This window comes from Myxocyprinus asiaticus, chromosome 13, assembly GCF_019703515.2.
Source record: "Myxocyprinus asiaticus isolate MX2 ecotype Aquarium Trade chromosome 13, UBuf_Myxa_2, whole genome shotgun sequence".
Classification (NCBI taxonomy): domain Eukaryota; kingdom Metazoa; phylum Chordata; class Actinopteri; order Cypriniformes; family Catostomidae; genus Myxocyprinus; species Myxocyprinus asiaticus.
In genome coordinates this window covers 17,111,920-17,135,834 of record NC_059356.1, presented here as the reverse complement: position 1 = coordinate 17,135,834, position 23,915 = coordinate 17,111,920, and the positions used below count along the sequence as shown (strand labels likewise).

Sequence of the window (23,915 nt, the reverse complement as noted above, 5' to 3'; positions counted from 1 at the left end):
CTATCTACTGATCTACATGCACAGTCAGACTCCTTATGACGAAGATATGACATGAAGGATGTGGTTGTGGTTAAAACAAAGACCTATTTACAGGTGCTCCACCCCCTATAAGACCAATTAAGGTTTGTTCCTTTTGTGTGCTGTTTTGTAGGGCCAGATTAAATTGCAATGTCATCAGATTTAGATTTTTGGGGGGCCAAAGTAGCAAGTAACAAGTAAATCTTGGGTTGACATGGGTAAGAAAAATAATAAGTAAGTAAATAAATAAATAATAAGTAAGTAAATAAATAAATAAATATGTGGAAAGCAGATATAAATATTATTCTAAAATATTTAATACTACATTATAAACTCACATTATGTGTTTTTAATATTAGACCATAAATATATTCACCTCTATATACCCAAACATACTGTATGTACAACAACAAGCAATTTGGCAGCATAGAAACTCTTGGACCCCTAGAGGTGCCTAATTACGGGAAATAGGGCGTGGGTAGAGGGCAATATTAAAAGCAGGAGTGTAAAGAACTTGAGTAATTATACTTCATTACTATACTTAAGTATTCTTTTTGGGGATTTGTATTTTACTCAAGCTCAATTTAAACTGAATACTTGTACTTTTACTTAATTACATTTTCAAATATAATTAACCCTAATCCTAATCCTAACCCTAACCCTAACCCCTTACAATTTTATTTAGACTTGAAAAGTACTTGTTACATTTTTGCAGATCATTTTCTTTCTTCTTACCTTAATACTAACAAACCAATCAAACTGCACTGCTGTCCAGTTTAAGTTAAATGTTATTTAGTCCACCAATTAGTTCCGTTTTAACATAAAATGTATTGTGCAATACCTGCGTGAATCTGGCCCCCCACCCAACGCAAAACGTCGGCAAAATAGTCTCAATCGTTTGTGCTCTGTTTGTGCTGTAAAAAATTTCGTTTGTGCTGCTTCGGTTTTTTAGATATTAAAATAATATTTATAGGTCATTCTGAGGTCACTCAGCCCCCCCACATGCTCCAAATTCACCCCAAATAGTCTCAATCATTTGTGCTTCGTTTGTGCTGGTAAAAGTTTCGTTTGTGATGCTTCGGTTTTTTTTAAACTAGACATTGAATTACAGGCAAATTATAAATGCTGATATTTATTGAATACAATAATGACAGAATAAAATAGATCACTTAATGGTCACAAAAATCAAATGTAGGTTAGTAGCAGTCTCGGTCATTCTGATTACTATATATTCGGCTACTATATTATATATTTCTAAAATAGGTCTATCTTGTTTTGTGTGTAGTCAGTACGATTTATGAGTAGTGAACATTTTATTTCGGGTTTGTCATTTCAATCTCTTCCCAAAATGTTGGATGATGATGTTTTAATACAACAACAACTCCTTCTTATCAATGTTTTTGTAGTCGCTATGGTGTTTATTAAAAACTTTATTGGTGTTCAGACAGCAGCAGCTCAATATTCATCTGGTGTCTGTCGGACTCTTTTTCTGTCACTCACTTTCGCTCAGCTCTGGGCACGAGAACAAAAGCGCAAATCTCCTCGATGTGAACACACTTTTACAGTCGAACTGCTGAAGACTTTCTGTCAAGACTAATCATCACATCATTTGTTCAATAAACAATTATCTTTACTTCATTCACTGGTCTTTCCTGATTGAACTTTTTATTCATTTACATGGAGTATCATCTGCTACACTTCACTGACACCACTAGGCGCAAGTGACACTTCTGTTCAAGATGCTCTTGTGGAAATTAGTGTAGAGTTAGTAGAGAAAAAGTCGATATAAATCAAACTACAAAAGTCGTTACTAAATCAAATTTCTGGCCAATGTAAGTACAATGTTTTAACACTGTCAGTTACAATATTATTTGTTAACTTCAAGAATAATGGTACAACATTCAAGAGAGCTAAGATTGTCAATGTTTATTGAACAGAAAACTCATTGCTAATACTAATATATACTAATTACAGTTGCACATGTGACCCATGTTAGTTTTTTAATACATTGTGCATCTAGGGGTCAACATTACCATATTGGTCCTAATATAAGATATATTATCCTTATATATTATTACTATATTATATTATCCTTATATTCGGACAAATACTGTAATACATAAAAATAAGTTTATACTGAACATGACATTTTTTGAGTCAGGATTATTTAAGTGGGTAATTATGTTTTGCTTATGCCAGATGCCCAAGAAACCAGCAGTCGACAGAGATTCCATTTTCACAGTCCTGTGTTCATCAAAAGAGGCCATAGTCTAAAATGGCAACATAGCTCCGCCTAATCAGAGCATCTGGACAGAGCTTAGTAAGCAGCTAGAAAACAAGATCACTGCAAAGGCTCTATACACTTTTGTTAAATTAAATAGACACAACATCTGGACTGCTTTAGGGTTTACTCATGAATGTGATCATGAAACAAATGGCAGCAGTGATGACACAGGGTCCCTTTCACCCAGACCAAAAGCTTGCTGGACTTTTGATCTTGAAGTTCCATTTCAGAAATGGATTGAATTCATGCCTGAAACGGTTAAATACAACAAGTTCTCTAAAACACAAAAAAGGGAATACACAATTTTAAGCGTGGCATCTGGACCCATGTGATAAATCATCACATGTTTTTAAGTTTAAGTTTTTAAAGGTCCATTATTTGTGTTAATTGATGTTCAATAGTACACAGTAATTAAATTTCAAAAGTAAAATCATTTTGGTTTCATTCTTAATTCATTGAGTCACGAGTTTCCACATACATTATATATATATATATATATATATATATATATATATATATATATATATATATATATATAGTACCAGTCAAAAGTTTGAAAAATTAAGATTTTTTAATGTTTCTGAAAGAAGTATCTTCTGCTCACCAAGGCTGCATTTATTGGATCAAAAATACAGTAAAACAGTAATATTGTGAAATATTATTCCAATGTAAAACAGTTGTTTTCTATCTGAATATATAGTAAACTGTAATTTATTCCTGTGATCAAAGATGAATTTTCAGCATCATTACTTCAGCCTTCGGTGTCACACGATCCTTCAGAAATCATTCTAATATGCTGATTTGCTGCTCAAGAAACATTCGTTATTATTATCAGTTGAAAACAGTTGTGCTGCTTTTTTTTTTTTTTTTTTCATGGAAACCATGATACACAACCATTCAAAGGTTTGGGGTAAATGATATATGCATAGTATATTATGTATTATTTTATTTTATTATAATACATAGACAATTCAATGTCTAATATTTAAAAATCCGAAGCAGCACAAACAAAACCTTTACCGGCACAAACGAAGCACAAACAAAGGAGACTATTTGGGGTGATTTTGGAGCATGTGGGGGGGGGGGCGGGCTGAGTGACCTCAGAATGACCTATAAATATTATTTTAATATCTAAAAAACCGAAGCAGCACAAACGAAAATTTTTACAGCACAAACCAGCACAAACGGAGCACAAACGATTGAGACTATTTTGCCGACGTTTTGTGTTGGATGGGGGGCCAACTTCACGCAGGTGTTGGACCTTGGTCATTGAGAAGCGACATCATGTTTCACCACAATGCACAGCACCTTGATCTGTGCCTGAGACTAGGGGTGAATTCCAAACTGCGTTTTTGTGCCCTTGAAGGGCACTGCAGGAAGAGGACACCACACGAAAGGGTGTTCCAAACGAAAGTGGGCAACTCAAGCCCTCCACGAAGGGCCCTTCCACAAGGCCGCTATTTTATCATTTATGATCACGTGACCCTGGGTGGCGTGTCCTCGGAATGTATTTTAAAGCAAGATTGTCAATCAGAATATATTACATGTTCAAACGTTAGGGAAAGCACTATAGCCCTTTTATAACAGATACCTCTCCTCCACCGCAGTTTACATTAGTCCTCATACATAAGATAGTAGACACCCATAAGCAGAAAGATACTCCAAAAACAGGGCCCCTTTTTTACTGTAGGCTAGTCTAAACCCTGTGGTTTATGATTATTTATTTATCATTAAGACCTCTCTTGCACCAAATAACTTTCGGTGGGAAATGTTCATTCATGTATTTTATATACATTTATGTACAGATATATTGCTATTATTATTAATATTATTATTATTAGGGATTCAAGCACAAAGTGCTAGAAACCCTATTGTTTTTGCACAGATTTTTTTTTATTATTATTATAATTTTTCTGCCTTAAAACTGATCATGGAGCCCAAACCGTAAGGCCTAGAGACATGAAACTTGGTGGGAAGGTAGTACTCCCTGTTGCTACTCAGGCACACCCATAGGTGAACAAAAGAAACAAAATTATTTTTTCCTGTGATTCCTTGCGTCATGATGAATCTTTTAAGATCTGGACGTTTTTGGCTCCACCCCTTTGTTTTCCAGCTATTTTGGACTGTTTGAAAAAAAATTCAAACAAACTCGTCCTAGGCCATTTGCCTGATCGGAACCAAACCAGTGCAGAAAGATTCAGCACAGTCCCAATATGAAAAGTTATCAAAAAAAAGTTTGAACATTTTGATTGATCGTCACAACGGTATGCCAAAACGTATGTAGCGGGAGTGGCCACAAATGGTTATAACTCTTGAACAGAATGAGATATCACCAAATTTAGTACATTTATTTATGGGGTCATTTTGAGGACACACACACACACACACACAAAAAAAATGCACGCCTCTGCCTCTTGGTGGTGCTATAATAATTAAAAAAATAAAAATGGCTCCAACTATGGAACCGTTGGTCCGAACAATTTGAAATTGTGCATGCAGTGTCTATGTCCAAGGTGCCATCAAGGTCTATTAGGACAGTCGCATATATTGAAAAACATGGCCGCCGATGACCAATCAGCTTTCAGCAGCTTTTAGATAGGGTTAAATAAGGCCAATCAGAACGAAACCTGGTAGGCCTATTTGTCTCTTGGCCCAAGAGGTCTGTGCAAAATTTGAATAAAATTGGCCACGTTTTACATCCGTGTAAATCATTGTAAATACCACTGTGCTTCACAAAGAAACACTATATTCATACCATATTGCAGATCTCCTCATTCTGAACAACTCTGCCTCAAGTACAATTGGTGTGAAAAAAAAAACTTTTAAAAACTACTTTTTCAAACTAGTCCTAGGCCGTTCACCAGATCGGAACCAAACCAGTGCAGAAAGATTCTCTGGAGTCCCATAATGAAAAGCTATCAAATGGAACGCCAAAACGTACGTAATGGGCGTGGCCACTTTTACTAAAATTGTTATAACTCTTGAACAGAATCAGATATTGCCATCAAATTTGGTACACATATGTATAGAGTTATTCTAAAGACACACAAAAAATGTGCATTGCTACCTCTTGGTGGTGCTGTAATAGTAAAAAAAAAGTCCAAATAGCTCAGACTATGGAACCGTTGGGACCGACTTGAAATTTTTCATGCAGTGTCTTTGTCCAAGGTGCCATCAACATCTATGAGGACAGTCGTATACCTTGAAAAACATGGCCGCCATCAACAAAATCAACTTTCAGAAGCTATTTGAACAAGTCCTAGTCCGTTCACCCAATCAGAACCAAACCAGTGAAGAAAGATTCTATTGAGTCCCTTTATGAATAATTATCAAAAAAACTTTAAACTTTCGATTCATCGTTGCAAAGCTACACCAAAACGTACGCAGCTGGTGTTGCCAATTTTACTTAAACAGTTCTAACTCTTAAACAGAATGAGTATTTTCACAAAATTTGAGACACTTCTGTATGGGGTCATTCTGAGGACACATGAAATATTGCATACCTTTGCCTCTTGGTGGCACTATAACAGTTAGGAATGTAAAAAATACCATATCTTTGTGCTACCTCACTTGATGTTTCTCAAAACTGAGGCACTTTAACATTAATGTAGTTGCTAAAAGGCTGCTGAATTTATACTTAATATCTGTTGCATATGCACTTAAATGACCTTAAATGCTTGAACCCCGTTAATCGTTGCTTGCAGCTATATTTATTATTATTATTATTTAAACAGCAACAGTAAGCAATTTTAAATAATACACAAAATGCAATGTTGAAAAAAAAAAGCTAATTACAAAAAGTATATTTATTTGCAACAACAAATTAACAACAATAAATAGGAGATTCCTGTTGTTAGAACAGCTGCGCTGCGTCATAATGGTAACATTTCAGGTGAAGATAAAGTGGAAGTGACGTATGTCTTTCATTACTCGCTTCATCAAAGGTGTTCCAAGCGGCAGGGGGCCTGGGTAGCTCAGTGGTAAAGATGCTGGCTACCACTCCTGGAGTTCGCTAGTTTGAATCCCAGGGCTTGCTGAGTGACTCCAGCCAGGTCTCCTAAGCAACCAAATTGGCCTGGTTGCTAGGGAGGGTGGAGTCACATGGGGTAACCTCCTCGTGATCGCTATAATGTGGTTCTCTCTCGGTGGGGCACGTGGTGAGTTGGCGTGAAGCCTCCACACACGCTATATCTCCGTGGTGATGCGCTCAAAAAGCCACGTGATAAGTTGCGCGGGTTGGCGGTCTCAGACGCGGAGGCAGCTGAGATTCGTCCTCCACCACCTGGATTGAGGCGAGTCACTGCACCACCATGAGGACTTAGAGCACATTGGGAATTGGGCATTCCAAATTGGGTGTTCCAAACGGCCACACATGAGACGCGAGTGCCCTTCTCCCTTCAGAATTCCCACTTCAAGGGCTCAGCTCACTTCCGTTTGGAATTTGCTCAAATTGTAACAATCACTGGCAGAAGAAGATGGATGAGCATGACAAAGCTGCAAGCACGGTCCAAGCTCAGTCACCAGTGCAAGAGTACCCTTGGCACTACTAGGGCTGGGCAAAAAAAGTAAAATAAATTTAAAAAAAAAAAAAAAAATATATATATATATATATATATATATATATATATATATATATATATATATATATATATATATATATATTGTCGATTCAATATCGATTCTCAAAAGCCATGGATCGATCTTTTACTCTATGTGCAACCCTCCACTACAATAAGAGGAAATCACTCGCATTTGCAACCAAATTTCGCGCTATAGGCCTATGACTAAAAATGTATAATTTGCCAATTGGCTGGTAAATGTTTAGATTTCAAATGTTTTAGGATTGTCCCGTATTTAAAGATAAAATGATAGATTTGTCACGTATTTAAGCTGGTCAGATGGCGTCACGGTGAAATCGTTCCAGATCGCCAATTTAACACTGATATAAGTTGGAAAATTTGCCTACGTGGGTAAGGGACTGTCTGAAAAGTCCACACATTGTGCTAAAATGTGCTAATGCTGTGGAGGGTGTGGTAAGGGACCATCTGAAAAGTCCACAAATCGTGGTAAAACTGTGGAGTTTTTCTATATAAATGTTCAATAAGATCAAACAATGTATGTATACGATCATAAAGACAAGTACAGGTGAAAGAAAAAAGAAACAAATAAAATAAATAAAAATGATGAAAAAAATCAAAAATATGTATAAACCATCTAAAATGTATACATATGATAAAGAAGACAAATAATCGAAAAAATTAAAATGAATATAGTTTTAACATATAAATGATGTTTTTTTTTTTTGTTTTTTTTTTATAAGTCATGGGTCAGTTAAGTTCTCATTTTAGCATATAAGAAAGGATATACAATTTGTATTAATAATGCATATGAACTCAACACATTTATTGCTAAAACTCTGGAGGATGTGGTTAGGGGCTGTGATCCGCCCCCCCCCCCCAATATACCAGTATGAGTCGATATCGAATCAAAATCGAATCGAATTGAGAGCTTGTGAATTGAAATTGAATTGGGAAATCTGTATCAATACCCAGCCCTAGGCCCCACCTTAGTGAATTATTTTCCTTTAGTGGAGTTAGTAAGGAATATTACCAAGGACTTTTTCAAAAATCTGCCATCAAATCTGTTTTAATTCTTGCTATGTTACTTTTACTTTTTAAATACTTAAGTACAATTTAATGTGGTACTTTTTTACTTTCAAGTATGTTTCTTGTTAGATACTTGGACATTTAATTGAGTAACATTTTCACTCTGTATCCATACTGTATAATTTTTGAGTACTTTTTACACCCCTGATTAAAAGTATATTAGAATGTGGAGACCGTGTTCAAGGGAGGAAATTTTTATTTTGTTTTTTAAGGACGACTGGACTGGAAAGACGGCTTTAAAATGAATGGCCACTGAGGGAGATTAAATCAGTAAGGTGTCAGTAATGCAACATTGTGGATGCCAACTACCGTAAAACCTCAAAGAAGAAGAAGAAGAAAAAGAAGCGTCTAAGAAATGCCTGTCCAAATATTCTTAATGAGTGGGTTTCCTTTACATGAAGTGTTATTGCACTAATCCCAAAATATGGATTTTTATTATTATTAATATTTTTTGTGTGTGCAGTATATTTAAATCAATAATTAAGTGTAAAAGCTTCATAAACCAATTAGCTGTTCATATTTACCTTAAAGGGATAGGTCACCTCAAAATTAAAACCCTGTCATCATTTACCCACTCTCGTTCCAAACCAGTATGACACAGAAGTTAAGTTGAATGTTAGAGACTGCCTCAGTCAACATTTGTTTTTCCATACAATGAAAGTTAATTGTGACTGAGACTAGCGTGCATTTATCATAATACAGTGTCTAACGTCTCCTTTGTGTTCCACGGACAAAAGAAAGTCATACAGCTGAATTATTAGTGCGTAAATTGTCACTTAGTGCCCATTTACGCCACCACAAGGCAAAGTTGTAACTTACGTACAGCTGGTGCAACCGGCCTCTGGTCATTTTCATCATCCTGTATTTATTGAAAATAGCTTTTTAGTCATCAACCAGTAATCACAGGAAATAATCCATTAAGTGTAACTCAATATAAATACATTGTTGAACGTTTTATTCAGGCAGATGCGTGTGCGCTCGTGGGTCCTTGTATTTCAGCTAAATGTCTGTGTTTTCTTTTTTCCAGGAGAGAAACTTCGATAGCTTTTTGCTTTGGGCTTGACTCAAATTCCCAATTATTTGGCGTTTGGTCAAAGAATTAGCACCTGTCTTCCCCGAACAGAGGTATGTATGCAACAGCGACTTAAAACAGGACATTTGGGGTTCGTTTCTGCTATTATAGCCTGCGGAATTCGCGCTGTTTTTGTTTGCGGCTCTTCCTAGCTAGCAATGCTAAGCTAATAGCCCGTCTACACTGCACGCGACAAACGTTATAACAATCTAATCGCGCGCGAGCAATGTAAATAACTCTCGATTATAATAGGTGTGGTCTAGTTCGTCGCGAATATTTAATCGTAAAGCACACCGTGATTTTCACTCAATCAGCGGAAGAATTGCGCAGTGAGGAATGATGGTTTGCGGCATCGCGCTGAAAATGCGCATTAAGGTTCACATCTGACCGATAGCTCGAATTCATTCAACGCGCTGTATTCGTTCAGTAAATTTACAAAGCACATTAAACTGGACGTTCATAATTACAACCAGATGGATGTGTAGTTACCTGAACCTTCGGCCCCAACTTCAGAAGTCCTGTAAGTAGCCTAATTTGTACAGTATTTGTAATGTGTGCCAACGTCGTAGTAATAAGCTAATAATTGGTAAGTGAATAACTTCTGAATTATCAGGGTTTTTGATGACGGTTGGTACACTCTCTCGCAAATATTAGCGCTGTTAATTTTATGCCTGTACATAATTTGCCATGCACTAATATATACAAATTTTATGTATCAGTTTCTCTGGACTGACTATTTATAGGTATGTGTTTGCGTTAAATGAACATCTGTTTTATTTTATAAAGTACTTACAACATTTCTCCCAAATTCAAAATAAAGTCATTTATTTGCAGAAAATGACAACTGGTCAAAATAACAAAAGATGGTGTTTTCAGACCTCGAATAATGCAAAGAAAACGAGTTTATAACACCATACTAATGTTTTAACTTGGCGTTCAGAAATCAATATTTGGTGGAAGAACACTGATTTCCAATCACTGCTTTCATGCGTCTTGGCATGCTATCTACCAGTCTTTCACATTGCTGTTGGGTGTTTTTTTTTTTTTTTATGCCACTTCTGGAGACCTGGAGAGGCCTTCAAGCCACAGTGTCTCGCCCCCACTTGTGAAATTTGGTGGAGGATTGGTGATGATCTGAGGATGCTTCAAGCTGGAATCGGGCAGATTCGTCTTTTGAAGGATGCATGAATCAAGCCACGTACAAGGTTATCCTGGAAGAAAACTTGCTTCCTTATGCTCTGACAATGTTCCCCAACTCTGAGGATTGGTTTTTCCAGCAGGAAAATGCACCAGATCAAGACCCTGTCATGGCCAGCCCAATTTCCAGACCTGAACCCCATTGGAAACCTCTGAATGTGATCAAGAGGAAGATGGATGGCATAAAATCACTCAACAGCAATGTGAAAGACTGGTAGATAGCATGCCAAGACGCATGAATGCTGTGATTGGAAATCAGGGTTATTCCACCAAATATTGATTTTTCTGAACGCTAAGTAAAAACATTAGCCTTGTGTTTAAAAAATAAATACAAAGATATGCATTATTCGAGGTCTGAACACTACATCTTTTTATTTTTCTCCCCAATTTGGAATGCCCAATGCGCTCTAAGTCCTCGTGGTGGTGTAGTGACTTGCCTCAATCCAGGTGGTGGAGGACTAATCTCGGTTGCCTCCGTGTCTGAGACCATCAATCCTCACATCTTATCACATGGCTTGTTGAGCGTGTTACCGCGAAGACACGGCGCGTGTGGAGACTTCACGCTATTCTCTGTGGCATCCACGCACAACTCGCCACGAGCCCCACCGAGAGCAAGAACCACATTACAGCGACCACGAGGATGTTGCCCCATGTGACTCTACCCTCCCTAGCAACCGGGCCAATTTGGTTGCTTGGGAGACCTGGCTGGAGTCGCTCAGCACGCCCTGGATTTGAACTCGTGACGCCATGGGTGGTAGTCAGCGTCTTTACTCGCTGAGCTACCCAGGCCCCCCCCCCCTTTTTTTTTTTTATTTTTATTTTTTTTTTGTGTTATTGAGCAGTTGTCATTTTCTGCAAAAAAAAAAAAAAAAAATGCTCTAAATGACCAATATTTTTATTTGGGAGAAATGCAAGTACCTTTATAGCATAAAACAAATGTTTACATCAAGAGAAACTGGTAATTTTGCAGTCTCTATTTTTTTCTCCAGACTGAGGTGTCTGTCTGTCGCACACTATGGACCTACACTTCAGAATTTGTCATTGTTTTTCTTTTCCCAGAATGAAGCTACCGAAACAAAGTAATGCATCATAATAAAAAGGATTTGTTTTTATCTATAAAGAATTTTACATCCCCTCTTTAAAGATTGTTTTAATGATTTCTTTTTTTCTAGAAGGTTTCATAGCCAAATAAAAAGAGAATTCCAATTTTAATGTTTTTCTGTAAAATACATAAACTTCATGATACTGATTTGATTCATTAAAAAAAAAAAAAAAATGGGTGTTTTGTAACTAATCTTATCTTGAAAATGCTTTGAAAATATTACAAGAACAAATGTTTTATGGTAAATAAAATGCAGCAATTAATTATTGAAGACATAATTATTGTTCCTGTCATCTGTATTTGGAAGGACAAACGCTACTTTTGAATTGTCATTGGAGTAAAGAATGCTTGTTCATACAGTTTCCATTTAAGATGAGAAATAATCTAAAACAATAACTCTGGTTTCAGTTTAAAAAAATAAAAGCTCAACAATAGTATTAGTATTAAACCTTGGTTGTCTGAGGTTCTGAGCACTTTAACCAATGTATCAAAGTCTGTAACAAAACAAACAGATTCAACATCTTAAATACAACCAGGAAGTGAGACTACACTGTTTTACCCTAGGCTTGCTTTTTTTTTTTTTTTTTTTTTCAGCAGCGGTGCTGTTGTGCGTGCATCCACAAGCCCACAAAGCTGGACCAGTGTTAATGTTTTTGGTCATAGCATTGATTTTGAGGGTGGGATGCATCTGTGGGGGGGAAGCACCTAATTTTTAGAAGGCTAAATTGAAATATTCTGAGTGTGAATAAGATGGGTCTTTACAGATTCCTTTCATCAGGTTCCTACTGATTAAACTACAGTCATCTCTTGTAATTTCTGAAGGCAAACAAAACAACTTGCATTTTCAGAGAGCATTACAAGAGTACAGATTTTACACAGAGGGAAAACCGATAGCTTGGTCCATAATTATGAAATTAGGAAGGCACTAACTGATTGTTCATCCTACGTTTTAGAAATGAGCTCGCGGGCCACTAGAAATGAAGCGAGTTGACACTTGTTATGCTGTGACGTCACTAAGTAAGAGTGTGTGTGTGTAACGGATGGGCACGAGTAGTCTGGTACTCGGATGTGGCAGCAATGATCGACGGTGATCATGCATGATGTGACTTCTTAATTCGAAATTCAGCGATTACCTGACAGTTAAACACGTGTCAAAGAGGGAGCTTATTTTTAGTGGTTTAAGTGCTTGGCGCTGAAACCCTATTGTAATTGTTAAGATTTTTATTATTCCGCCACAAAACTGATTGGGCAGAGCAAACCGTAAGGCCTAGAGACTTGAAACTTGGTCAAATGGTAGTAGTATTGCTCGCTACTCAGAAACACTAACTTGGCCAAATTGGTCAATAGGGGGCACTACAGCGATCAAACGCGAAACTGCTCATAACTTCTAGACCGTTTGTAGTAGACTCAAGTGCTTTTATACCATTGGAATCCTTGGCCCAAACAAAACGTATATCTCAGATTTCATTTCCACCTATAAAAATTTTCCGCCATCTTGGATTTTTCATAAAGCATACTTTTGTGAACTAGTCCTAGGTTTTTCGTCCGATCGGGACCAATCCAGTGCCAAACGATTCCATGGAGACTCAATATCAAAGTTATAAAAAAAAAAAATTGAACTTTCGATTCGAGCTAGCTACGGTATGCGAAAACATCGGAAGTAGGAGTGGCCAATTTGACGTAAATGGCTATAATTCTTGAAGGAAATGAGATCTTCACCAAACTTGGCATGCTTATTTTAAGAGGTCGATCTTTGGTTGGCCAGAAAAGTTAGCGAGGTTTTGCCACATGGTGGCACTATAATACCAAAAAAATTGAAATTGGCTGTAACTATGAAACCGTTAATCCTATTGACTTCAAAATTTGCATACATTGTCTTTGTCTCAGGTGCTATCATTGTCTGTATGGACATTCACGTATGATGAAAAACATGGCCGCCATCGGCCAATCAAATTTCAGCAGCTATTACACAAGGCTAACAATGACCAATCGGAACGAAACTTGGTGGACCTATTTGACTCTTGGTCTGAGAGGGTTGTGCTAAGTTAAAAAAAAATCGGCCACTAGGTGGTGCTATCACGATATTTGTAGGTGTTAATGGTTGTATATAATGCAGTGTTGTGAAAAAACACAAATAATATCACCTGATAGCTCTTCTCATTCTAAACAACTTTGCTTCAAGAAGCATTGGTGTCTTTCAAACCGTTCTATAAATATTTCAGATAATGTTAAAAACCTACTTATGCAAACTTGTCCTAGGTTTTTCACCCGATCGGAAGCAAACCAGTGCAGAAATATACTCTGGAGTCTGATTATCAATAATTATAAAAAAAAAAAAAGCTGACATTTCGACTCGCGGTCGCTAAGTGGTGCCAAAACATTCGAAAAGGGCGGGCCATTTTTACTAAAATGGCTATAACGCCCGAACGAAATTAGATTTTTACCAAACTTGGTACGCGTGTGTATGAGCTCAATCTGAGGTCACAGTAAAAAAAAAACAGCAGAGTTTGGCCACTTGGTGGCGCTATAACAGGAAAAAAAACAAACCGCTCTAACTACGCAACCGTTAGTCTGAGTTGAAAGTCGACATGCAGTGTCTTTGTCCAAGGTGCCATGAATGTCTATGAGGACATTGGCGTATCTCAAAAAACATGGCCGCCATCAGCCAATGAAGTTTGAGCACCTATTAGACAAGGTTATTGGAGGCCGATCGGCACAAAACTCAGTGGGCCTGTTCAACTCCTGGCCCTAGAGGTCTGTGAGAAATTTGAAAGAAATCGGACACCCTTTACCCTTTGGTAGCTATAACAGTGTCATTTGGAAAATTGGTGTGGTCAAGTGAACAAATAAGCCCAAATTCCTAAATAAATACTCAGAACTTAATGAAATTAGCTGAGCACATGTGACATATGATTCTAAACAAGCATGCAGGCTTTTATGGAAATCAGACCATAGGTGGCGCTATGAGCTTTAAAGAGCTTTAAAAACCATATATTTCCTTAGTAAATTGGCTGTAAATGGTCTATTCCATCTATGATCTAGATGGTTACATGCTTGCTAAATAAAACACAATACCTTTTTACGCATGTGCTTAAAGGCCTTAAACCGCTTGAACCCCATTAATTGCTGCTCACAGCTATATTTAATTTTGAGATTGATTATGTTTGAGGGGTACATTAGTTATGAGACGTCTCTGACAAAGTGATATATGATGCTGCAATGCTATCGTTACGATAATAGTGTAATTAACCGTGTTTTGAACACCCGTCTCTGCAAAACATTTGCTAAACACGTTTTGTCATTTAATGTAAGAACTTTGACTTGTTAATGGATATTATTCGATAAGTGAATGTTCGTTACTGACTGTAAACCTCCCTGCCCTAAGTAACGTGGTAGTTGAAGATTTCCCCACGAGTTTCAAAGTTAGAAGTCCGACAAAGTGTCATTCCGTTGCACTTTCCCCAGTTGAAAGGTGGAAATTCCAAGTCTCCGAGTTGAATGAAACGCTTCATGAATCATCACAGCAACAACAATATGGAGCATCGCAGCTTTTCCCACAGGAGCGAACACTTGGACACACACACCAGGCGTGTGGCAGTGGACTCGACACGCTGCAAATGTTTTAAACGTCTAGAGAGAGCGCAGCTAAATGGAACAGAATGCAGCGTCTTCAAAACTTAACTTCAAATTCACGCCTATTAAAAACGCGACGGTTATGGCGTTTCCTGTTCAGCCAACCGCGATTTGAAAATGGACTGTTCAGACAGACACTAAGGGGCCGTTTACAGGACAACATTTTCAACTAAAAACAGAAAACTTTTTATGCATTTTGGCTGTTAGTTTACACGACAACGGCGTTTTGGGGCCTGAAAACGCAAACTTTTAAAAACTGGTTTCAAAGTGCATGTTTTTGAAAACGATGCAGTTATCGTCTCTGTGTAAACACAAAAACGCGAATTTGTGAAAACGATGACGTCATACGCACGCGTGTTCAGTCTATAGGCATGCACGCGAGTATTTCAAAACAACGCGCAAAACATTCAAAGCTACAATGGCGGACTACAGAACTGTGTTTGTGCTGCTCAAGACTTGTAGTATTAAAGCAACATCATCTGTCCAGACAAAATTGCTCTACTTTCGCCGTCTTTGTTTGTATTCAACGTTCTGTGGAAGAATGCTTATGTGCGCAAGTGCGTAGTGTTTCTTTACAAAGTGACATCGCCAACTACTGGCCTGGCATGCATAATACAGCGTTTTTAGTCATTTTCGCAGATTTGTGTGAACGGGAATCGTTTGACAACGTTGTCGTCTGTATGCGAAACTTCAGAAACGCGTTTTTAGTACATCGTTGTCGTGTAAACATACCCTAAAAAAAAACTAGTGTGTGCTTACTAAGATAATTACGGTAACCTGAAGGAAGAACAGACAGACGCGCGTTGTGCACATTCCTTCATTGAGTTGGGCAGCGAATCTTCACATAATACATAATATAATCACAATCATATTTTGATTATGCAATCTTTTGTACATTTTGTATTAGATTATTTTATAACAGCCTATAAAAATGAATAGATGATGCACTGGAACAACAAGATGCAATGTAGCAGCCAAAGAAGTTTGTCAGGCATGTTGTTCTATGTATGTATGTGTGTGTGTATAATATAATATATATGTGTGTGTGTGTGTGTGTGTGTGTGTGTGTGTGATATATATGTATGCATGTGTACATAACTAATATATATGTCATTGCCCATTGAGTAATTAGTTCGAGTACTCGAGTAGACAAAATGAATCCCGTGTATCTTTCGCGGTGTAGAAAGCGCACAGCTGACTGGGGCTGGCAAGCATTATGATGCGTCAAGTATATTAAATTAACCATGTGAAATCCCAACAGCGGCGCTCATAATTCAGCAGTGGCACAGCGCAACAAAATATTTCACTACTGAAATCTCGTTATTTTACAAATTTCTCTTTAGTGACCGTTTCAGTAGTGACCATTTTAGCTAATTTTGAGCATAACTCTAAAATGCCTGGGGAATATGTGTTTCAGTAGTGACAATTCTTAAAGTTACACACTGATTTTTTCAGACTTTGAGCACATTTACATTAAAATGATGGGATCTAAACTACTCACCATAGGGCCATGATGGGCAGGGATGCAGTCTAAATTCCTGGTCCAAGAATTCAGGAGTGTGGCTAAAATCAGGCTGAACCAAAGGACTAAAACATTTTGTGTTTTGGTTGTGACATGAGAATGAGGGAAAATTAGCATTTTTAAATGAAGTGTAATTAAACCATAAATAGAATCCTAAATATTTTTCTTTTAAAAGAAAGCAAAAAGATCTTTTTAAAAACTGAAAAAATGAGAGAGTAAGTATTTTAATAAATTGAAATTTAGGGTTAGGTTTTGGGACAGCCACCTTCTAATAGAAAGTACTCTATAAATTAGGTTTTTCTATAGATGGCCTACATCTCAATGCCTTGGGTTTAAATAGATCATAACATTCTCATGACACATCCAATATTGGAATTCATATACTTTTTAAAAAAAAGTTATTTTATTGTGGGACCGCAGTTTACACCAGTTCTGTAGAATAGCTCTATTATTTTATGATTGTATCATCCCACTAAATGACTCTTAATATACCACATGAAGTACATATTTTTTTTTTTAATTGTTTAATTTGGAATAAAATGATTTTTTTAAATATATATGGTATTTGTGAATCACATTTTTGTTTGTATTGTTAGCACATCCATTTGTTCTTTGTAGATCTTCTACTTCTTGGATTAAAAAGTTTAATTTTCAGTATACCTGATTAATGATTTAAATATGTGTTGTAACATAAGTAGTTTGGGATTTTGTCCACACTAGCTGACACCCTGTATTAGTAGATATTTGCACCTTATAAAGAATATAAGTCAGTCTTTGTTTATGTAGATTGTAACTGCACCATAATATGAAATTTAGCCATTACCTTTTATTTTAGGGTTAAAACTTATTATGATATATTGCAAGCTGATTCTGTACAGTCTTTACATGCATCTTGCTTTTATAAAAACAAATATTGTCTGTACTTTCCAGATTTGCGTTCATTTAGTGGCCCACAAGTCATGTCTGGTATAGCGTTAAGTCGTCTTGCACAAGAACGAAAGGCTTGGCGGAAGGACCATCCTTTTGTAAGTATAAGGTGTTTCAGATCATTGTTGTTCAGCTGTCATACAGATGTGTAAAGGGAGATTATTCTTTTGTTTTGGTAAACGCTTGAAGTATGGTTTTCAAGGCTTTGCGTAAAATTGGGGGGACTTTACATTACAGTTCCCAGTCAACAAAATGTTTTTAGAGAGATGAATTATTAAGAACTGCAGGATTAGCCTTTGGGAGGGAAATGGCAAATCGGTTGCTTAAGAGGGTATTTTCCATTCATGGTGAAGTTGTAACATTTCATGTAATTTAAGCTCCTGAGAAGTCATTATTGAAACTGTAGGGTTGTATTTGTACAAAAACAAAATGTCTGTCTGTCTATCTATCTTTTGCTTTATTTTCAGGGTTTTGTAGCTGTACCAACAAAAAACCCTGATGGGACTATGAACTTGATGAATTGGGAATGTGCCATCCCTGGAAAGAAAGGGGTAAGAGCAAATATGTAAAAGGCAAAATTTATTTTTTGCATTGAATGGCAAAGTTTTTATTTTACAGTATGGAGAGCACCACAAAAAAAATAGTGGATGCTTGCTAAATGTTTTTTCCAGTCTGCTATTAGACATGTTTTTTCTCCTCCCAGTTTGAAGTATTTATTTTCTTCTCAGACGCCGTGGGAGGGGGGCCTATTCAAACTTCGGATGCTCTTCAAGGATGACTATCCTTCCTCTCCACCAAAGTGTAAATCAGATGTTCAGTGGTGCTAATTCAGTGTCTGCACTTTGATGTGTGCATGTTCTAATTGTGCCAACTTGTTCTATATTGTTATGAGGCCGTCTCTTCCTTCAGGTAAATTTGAGCCTCCTTTATTCCATCCGAATGTATATCCATCTGGTACCGTGTGCCTATCTATTTTAGAGGAAGACAAAGACTGGAGGCCTGCCATTACAATCAAGCAGGTAAGCAAAAAGTTGTCTATTTTCAAACGTGCTAGCTTGTCAGAGATGTAGTTCTTGGGTTACTTAATTTTTTTTCCCTCAACGAACAGTCATTAATGTGGAAATCTGACAGATGTGACATTGAGTTGCATATTGGAATATTCAGTATGGCATCCCTGGAAAGAGAGATACTTTTATTAACAAAGGTAAAACAATAATTGCCCAACATTGAAACATTTAAAGGAATGTTCCGGGTTCAATACAAGTTAAGCTAAATAGACAGCATAATTGATCACTACAAAAATGTATTTAGACTCGTCCCTCCTTTTATTTAAAAAAGCAAACTCAAGGTGACAGTGAGGCACTTACAGTGGAAGTGAATGGGGCCAATTTTGGAATGTTAAAATACTCGGTTTCAAAAGTATAGCCACAAGATGTAAACCATATGCATGTAAACATGATTTTTAGTGTGATAAAAATCACTTACTAACCTTTTATAGCCGGAAAGTTATAGCCAATTTTACAACTTCGTTACCATGACGATGTAATGTCGACAAACTCGCACGTACGATCAAACCGGTATGATTACACTAGGCTGGGCTCAGATGCGTATGATCAGACTGGTTTGATCTGCGTTCGTGCTGCTGTTTACCAGCAAAAGAGGGACTGAAGCGGTATTCATAATGAACCAGTTGCTCAGTCTTTTCAGCATCACAGTATCTTTTTTGTTTTATGTTTCAAACAATCAATAAATAAAAGTATAAAGCCCTTACTGTCGGAGCGCACTGTTTTGATGCAGCGATGTTTTCTGACATCAAAGAATATACAAACTAGTCAGTCCACTCGAGTCTTCTACCATTCCTTCCGTCACTCATTCTAAACACTTCCTGGGCTGGAAAAGTGTAAAGGCTAGTTTTTTAGAACCTTCTATGCACCTCATTTTGTATGCTTATGTGATGAGATGAACTCCGAATCCTATCTTGCATTGCAACGAAAATATGGCGGTGTGCATAGCCAGCAAGTGCATTCGCGATCGCATCTTATCTATCATTATAAACATCTAAAAACCACATATGTTTAATATAATCTTACGTTCAGTGCATCTGCTGTGAAGTGCGTTTTTAAAAAAAAAAAAAAAAAAAGCTACATTATGAAACTTTTTAAATAATGTTATTGAGGGCAACAAAAATCCATCTTCCAAACCATGTCTTTACCCAAATACACTTTGATAAACCTATAATAATGATTTATATTTTAGAGCTGTTGGGACGGATTTCGTGGGGAAATTGCATACATGTGTCATTTTGCCCATGCGTGTTGACGTCATCTCCGTACACAGAGAAAATAATCTCCAGCTACTGTATATTTTATTGATATGGTTGGTTTATGTATAGTTGTGTAATCCTACAAACACACAAACATCTGTGTGTGGTGAAATACAATAATTATACTGTAAGTGGTGCAGAACGTTTCACTTGCTAGCACACGTGTGCAATCATTTTATATATCCTTTAGTCCTAGGCTTGCCAAGGACATGTGAGTCTTGAAACGATGTTGACCACTGGTTGGTAACAATGACGATCTATAAATTAGTTACTACATTGGTCTATTTGGCCAGAATATCCTGCAGTTATAAAAACTTTACAACATTTGACCTTATCAGACTAGCAATTGGTATGTCTAATGTTAACACACATTGCCTAACTTTTGTAGTGTAATTTATTTCAAAACATCAATGTTTCCAATAAGTCAAAACAACAGCAGAAGATATGGCACTTACCTGCTCAGATGACCTGTTTTCAGATATCCATCTTTTCGTTATTTATTTGTCCATTCGCTCTGAAAAGATATCCTATATTCATGTGTACACCGGTGCCTCGAACCACATTTATCCACGCAGAGGAGCAGAGCCGGAGCACAACTTTCGTCATTACCAAAACAATATTCTTCCGCAAGACGCATGCGGTTTTATTTTGAACCGCTAGAGGGCCAAAAGTTACATAGTGTAGCTTAAGTACTGCGTGTATTAAAGAACTCATGCTGGGGGGGTTAAATTACTGTAAACATGACAATTGAAACCACTTTACAGATAACACATTTCAACAGAAGAATTAATGCAAGTGCTTTTATAAAATAAGCTTAACATTTCTGTTTAAACCCTTCAAAAATTGGACACATTCACTTTCATTGTCTCCATTCAATTCCGTTGTAAGTGCCTCACTGTGATCTCTTGAGTTTTGCTTTTTTTTTTTAAAGAAAAGGATGGACAAGTCTAAATTTGTGGTGATCAACATTATGCCACAAATGCTGTCGATTTGAGCTTAGTGGTTACCACAACTAAAACTCAGTTTTAAGGTGCGGTCACACTAGGCTTTGAGCATGCAAATTTTTTTGGACAATGCAACAGACCATGTTATGTGGGAGGGCTTCTCAATATCACAAATAACCAATAATATTATATTAAAAATTAAAATATTGTCTACTCCCTTTCCTGCAACAAATCTCGCAACTTTGAAATATGTATCCTTTGAGCCAAGATGTCAACGTGTGACATTTCGGTCTCCTATTGGTCGTGCATCCTCTTTGGTACACAGCGTAGTGCGACATGTATTCGCAAGAGCTTGCGTTTCCGCTGCATTTGGATGTGTTTGAATGGAGCACGAAGTGTAGTGTGACCTACTTAAGTCATAATTTCTGACTGTGTAGTTACCGTGTTTTGCCTTTGCAGTATAGATAGATTTTGTTAAATACGTTTAATTTGCACATGCAGTCACCTCTGACATGGTTTAAAAATATATTTGAAGTTGAATCATTGTTAAGTTGGATTTCATGCAAGTTAAATGCAACTAACTGGTTTCAGGTGAGATTTAAGATATTCAGTATTTTAACTTCAAATGCATGCATTTGGATTCATTTGGACTACTGGGATGTTGAGAATCTCCATAATTAGACTGCACCATGTACTCCTGAAGAGGGCAGTATTATCTCACGAAGTGCCACAATTTATGTAAAGTCCTTTCTGTATCATTTGTTTTTCTTAGATTTTGCTAGGAATCCAAGAACTCCTTAACGAACCAAATATTCAGGACCCCGCACAGGCTGAGGCATACACAATTTACTGGTACGCATTTCCCAATGTAAATAAGGTTGCTTGCAATTACATATTGCCTTTCGGTTAATCTTATGTTTGCATTTCTGTTTCAGCCAAAACAGAGTGGAATATGAAAAAAGGGTCCGAGCACAAGCCAAAAAGTTCTCTCCATAAACCTCCAAGATTTCCCATTGTAATGGAAATTGGTTTTGACCAGGTCTCCTCACCCCAGTTACTTCTCCCTTACAAATCATATCCATTTCATACTAATTTCTTGATGGGCTTAAAGAAATGAATGTGTTGTGCCATTGTCAATCCACTGATGCTCATTCTAACGAACTCTCTAAGGGTTTTACAATTTGCCCTTTTTGTATACTGTTGCCATTTGGGCTAATCCACAGTAAAGCTCACACCGGGTTGTGTGAGGAATTATTTTTTTTATTTTTTTGTGGGGTTACTTGGTAACACATTGCAGTGCTTAACATTTACAACAAAAGGCACAATAAACATCCACATTGCAGAAGAAATAGTATTCCACAGATGAAGAGGTATGAGCCTAAAACTGCTTTCATTTCGCAATTTTTATTTTTTATTTTTCTCTAGATTGCCCTCCTTTAGTCTCTTTCATGGTTTTAATGATTTAAAACTTGCTATTAATGTCAGTATTTCAACTGCTGTATAATGATACTTTTATACTTTAAATTAGTCTCTAGAGAAATATCCAGTCCTGATGCAGGCAGTGTATGAAGCATGTACCATTCAGTATGCTAGCATTGTGCTGCCTCGGCCGTCTATACCATTAAAAACACTTAAAGGCCTCTGAATCAAATTGAAGGCAGGTTAGTTTACCGCTGCATCAGTCTTGTTGTGTTTATATGGTGTTTTGTTCATGTAAGTGTATAGAGTAAATAAAAATGTTTATACAAAGCCAGTTGTGTGGCAGCAGGTACATTGTGCACAAGTTTCAAACCGTGTTGGATCAGTTTCCACCATCCTTGAAAGGTAAGTCATCACGTGGTTCTTGGGCTGGAAATGATTATGCCAGTGGCATAGTTTATTGGCCAAGTTTGCTTTGCTGTTGGCATAGATTTTATTTTTCTAAAGGCTGAATCTGTTTTGGTTTGCATTAGACTTATTACATTTAGACATCTGGAAAGATTGTATTGTGTAAGTTAGAGTGTTAAAATGGAAATGGGCCGTGCCTAGATTTTGCGTGTCGTTGTGGCACCTATTCTAAGATTATTTATTGGGCCTAGCAGACAGTGCTTGTCCCTTGCAAGGTCAGTGTTTAGTGTAGGGATCTAGCCAGATGGCTTTTGTGCCCATGAGACTCTCATTAAAGGTGTAACACTGGCTGGCCCTGAATTTCATAAGACTTCTTTTAACTGAAATATATTAAAGCAGGAGAATTTCCATACTAATTATGTATTCTTCCTCATCAAGGTAATGTTTAATCATGCTGACATTAACTTTGCAAGGTGTTACTGTGCGCATTCCCATGAGAATTGCAGTGCTCGCAACTGTTAGCTTGTCAATGGGGCAGTGGTTGCTCAGCGGTTAAGGCTCTGGGTTACTGACCAGAAGGTGGGGGTTCAAGCACTGCCAAGATGCCAGTGTTGGGCCCTTGAGCAAGGCCCTTGACCCTATCTGCTCCAGGAGTGCTGTATCATGAGAAAAAAAATAATTATTTCACTGTATATGTTCAAATGTATAATGTGAGACAAAAATAAAGGCTTCTCCTCTCGCAGAGGAGGTTTCTAAATTCTGATCAGTAAGGTTACCTGGAAACTGTTAGCAAGAAGTCGTTTCAGAGTGTGGAGACCAAAAGATCTGAAGACGTTGTAATTGCTTGAAGGGGATTTTTAATGTGGAATGTCTTGAGTTAATGGTTTTAAACTCTTGGATAGCGTGTTTTGATCTTTTGCAAATATGTAATGTGCATGGGTTTTTAAATAAAATCTACCATTAAACTGACAATATAATTGTCACTGGCAAAGGCAATTATCACTACTACTAAGGCCTACTGACACCGTATTAGCCAATGTATTTTGATAATTAGGATCTATACAAACATATCTCCTGAATCTTAGTCACTTATGCAGCTTGTGGGAGTTCTTGCAGTAACGTCAAGAGCCTTAACTGCCATCTTTGAGTAGCTGATTAAATAAGATTAACACACAATGCAAATTACGGTTCTGCAATGCAAATTGAATCATTAACAATGCTACCAGCATCCTCAAGCACTTCATCGTTTTTACTCATATTTAGGAAGGTGCCACTGATATTTCCTTTGTCCGTGTTTCATAAATGATGATTGCCATTTAAAGACCTAGATATTTTTCCTCCTGACGTCTGTTTCATTTTAAATGCCTTATTTCCTCTTTCCAGAGTTGTTTCATTTAATA

The 23,915-nt window shown here is 37.1% G+C and overlaps 1 protein-coding gene across 1 annotated transcript; it reads left to right on the top strand.

Annotated features, from left to right (window-relative positions):
- Window positions 1-8,872: 8,872 nt before the first annotated feature.
- LOC127449982 (SUMO-conjugating enzyme UBC9-B) lies at window positions 8,873-23,383 on the top strand. The gene is made up of 8 exons (XM_051713655.1): window positions 8,873-8,891; window positions 8,996-9,093; window positions 17,425-17,519; window positions 17,889-17,972; window positions 18,150-18,222; window positions 18,331-18,440; window positions 21,461-21,540; window positions 21,624-23,383. Exons 3-8 carry the CDS (start codon window positions 17,454-17,456, stop codon window positions 21,682-21,684), a joined length of 474 nt encoding a protein of 157 aa, XP_051569615.1. The 5' UTR covers window positions 8,873-8,891; window positions 8,996-9,093; window positions 17,425-17,453; the 3' UTR covers window positions 21,685-23,383.
- Window positions 23,384-23,915: the final 532 nt, after the last annotated feature.